Source organism: Vigna angularis, chromosome 2 (assembly GCF_016808095.1).
Source record: "Vigna angularis cultivar LongXiaoDou No.4 chromosome 2, ASM1680809v1, whole genome shotgun sequence".
Classification (NCBI taxonomy): Eukaryota; Viridiplantae; Streptophyta; class Magnoliopsida; order Fabales; family Fabaceae; genus Vigna; species Vigna angularis.
Genome location: NC_068971.1, coordinates 12,405,160 through 12,407,383, shown reverse-complemented (window position 1 = coordinate 12,407,383; position 2,224 = coordinate 12,405,160). Strand labels below are relative to the sequence as shown.

Genomic DNA, 2,224 nt, shown 5'->3' with positions numbered 1-2,224 from the left:
TGTATCTTTGTAGGCAAAAGCAAAGAGACAATTGTAGTCAGAAAATGGCACCAAAACTGCAAACAAAACCACTATAGAACAGACACTTTTATTGAATTTTTATATGATACAACATGTTTTCCTTTATAGTATATAAAATAATTGAAAAGAGAAGAATTTAAAAAAGAAATAATGAAGGCAATGAAGAGGTGGTCCAATTGCACTAAGAAGGAATATAAATACGATAGGTACATAACAGGATGAAAATAGATCCCAATACGTAAACTCATCAACCTTCTTTGATTCCCAGCCAACTCTTTTTCTTTTTCTTTTTTTCAGTTCATTTTCATCAACCTTCCTATACACACCCTCTCACACTCACACTCACATTTCTTCATATGGCACAACTTCAAGCACCACTTCCGAGTCAAACTCGGACTCGTCAACTCACCTCTCGGTTAAATTTAGCGGTGGCTGAAAGCTGCGTCGGCAAGCGTTTTAAGCTTAAAGAACGCGCTTCTACTTTTACAACCGAGATACGTGCCGGTACAGCCACGTTTCTCACCATGGCCTACATCCTTGCCGTCAACGCCACCATCATAGCTGACTCCGGCGGCACTTGCTCTGTTTCCGATTGCACCCCTAACTGCTCTGACCCCAAAATTCCCCTGGCCCAATGCCCCACCAACCTTCTTATCCAACCCGACTCCTCATGCAAGTACCCGCCCGTCAACCCTGGTTACGCAGCGTGTGTGGAACGCACGCGCCGTGATCTCATCGTGGCCACTGTCATATCCTCTCTCGTGGGGTCCACCATAATGGGCGTGTTCGCGAACCTTCCATTGGCGCTCGCGCCAGGCATGGGCGGCAACGCGTACTTCGCCTACTCCGTGGTCGGATATCACGGGTCGGGTTCAATACCCTACCGAACCGCATTAACCGCTATCTTCTTAGAAGGCTTAATTTTTCTTCTAATATCGGCCGTTGGATTCCGCGCGAAACTGGCGAAACTCGTTCCCAAACCCGTCCGAGTTTCCTCCTCTGCCGGAATCGGTCTCTTCCTGGCCTTCATTGGGCTTCAGAGCAACGAAGGCATTGGACTCGTCGGGTTCAGCCCATCAACACTCATCACACTCGGAGGCTGCACGAAAGACAAACTAACAGCGTTAGCTCCCGTCACAACAATCAATGGAACCGTTAGTTTAATCCCTGGCGGCGCCGTCTCCGACAAGATACTATGTTCGGGGAGCCGCATGGAGAGTCCCACCCTATGGATGGGTCTTGTTGGGTTCATCATCATAGCATATTGCCTAATGAAGAACATAAAGGGCGCTATGATATACGGCATCGTTTTCGTGACCGTGATCTCGTGGTTCAGGAACACGCCAGTTACGGTGTTCCCCAACACGGAGTTCGGCGACGCGGGTTACAATTACTTCAAAAAGGTTGTTGACGTGCACGTGATTAAATCCACGGCGGGGGCGCTTAGTTTTGCTCACATGGGGAAAGGTGCATTCTGGGAAGCACTGTTCACGTTCCTGTACGTTGATATATTGGACACGACAGGGACTTTATATTCGATGGCTAGATTCGCGGGGTTTCTCGACATGAACGGTGATTTCGAGGGTCAGTATTTCGCGTTCATGTCCGACGCTTCGTCTATCGTGGTGGGGTCGTTGCTGGGCACGTCGTCAGTGACGGCGTTCATCGAGTCCTCGACGGGGATACGCGAGGGGGGACGGACGGGGCTGACGGCGATAACGGTGGCGGGGTATTTTTTGTTGGCGTTCTTTTTCACACCGTTGCTGGCTTCCATTCCGGCGTGGGCGGTGGGGCCGCCGCTGATCTTGGTGGGGGTGATGATGATGAAATGTGTGACGGAGATTGATTGGGAGGATATGAGGGAAGCGATACCAGCGTTTGTGACGATTCTGATGATGCCGTTAACCTACTCTATAGCTTATGGGTTGATCGGAGGCATTGGAACGTATGTTGTGTTGAATGCGTGGGAGTGGGGAGAGAAATTGATGAGGAAATGTGTGAGCAAGGGGAAGAAGAACTTGAAGGATGCTTCATCCAATCTCAATGTAAATGTAAATACAAACACAAACACAAACGCTCGTGTTGTTGATCATCATGAACTAGAACATGATAAAGCTATTGAAGTATAAGATTATGTAGATCTTTTATATTAGGAAACAACGCTATTTAATCCAACAAATTATGAAAAGTTTTCCTTATGTTA

General features: G+C 47.8%; 1 protein-coding gene across 1 annotated transcript; it reads left to right on the top strand.

Annotated features, from left to right (window-relative positions):
• The first annotated feature begins 263 nt into the window (after positions 1-263).
• LOC108328396 (adenine/guanine permease AZG1) lies at positions 264-2,224 on the top strand. The gene has a single exon (XM_017562262.2). The coding sequence runs from the start codon at positions 378-380 to the stop codon at positions 2,148-2,150; it is 1,773 nt and encodes a 590-aa protein (XP_017417751.2). The 5' UTR covers positions 264-377; the 3' UTR covers positions 2,151-2,224.

What these genes read in the sequence shown, in the direction of transcription:
- LOC108328396 (XM_017562262.2), top strand. Translation starts at nt 378, where the DNA reads ATGGCACAACTTCAAGCACCACTTCCGAGTCAAACTCGGACTCGTCAA.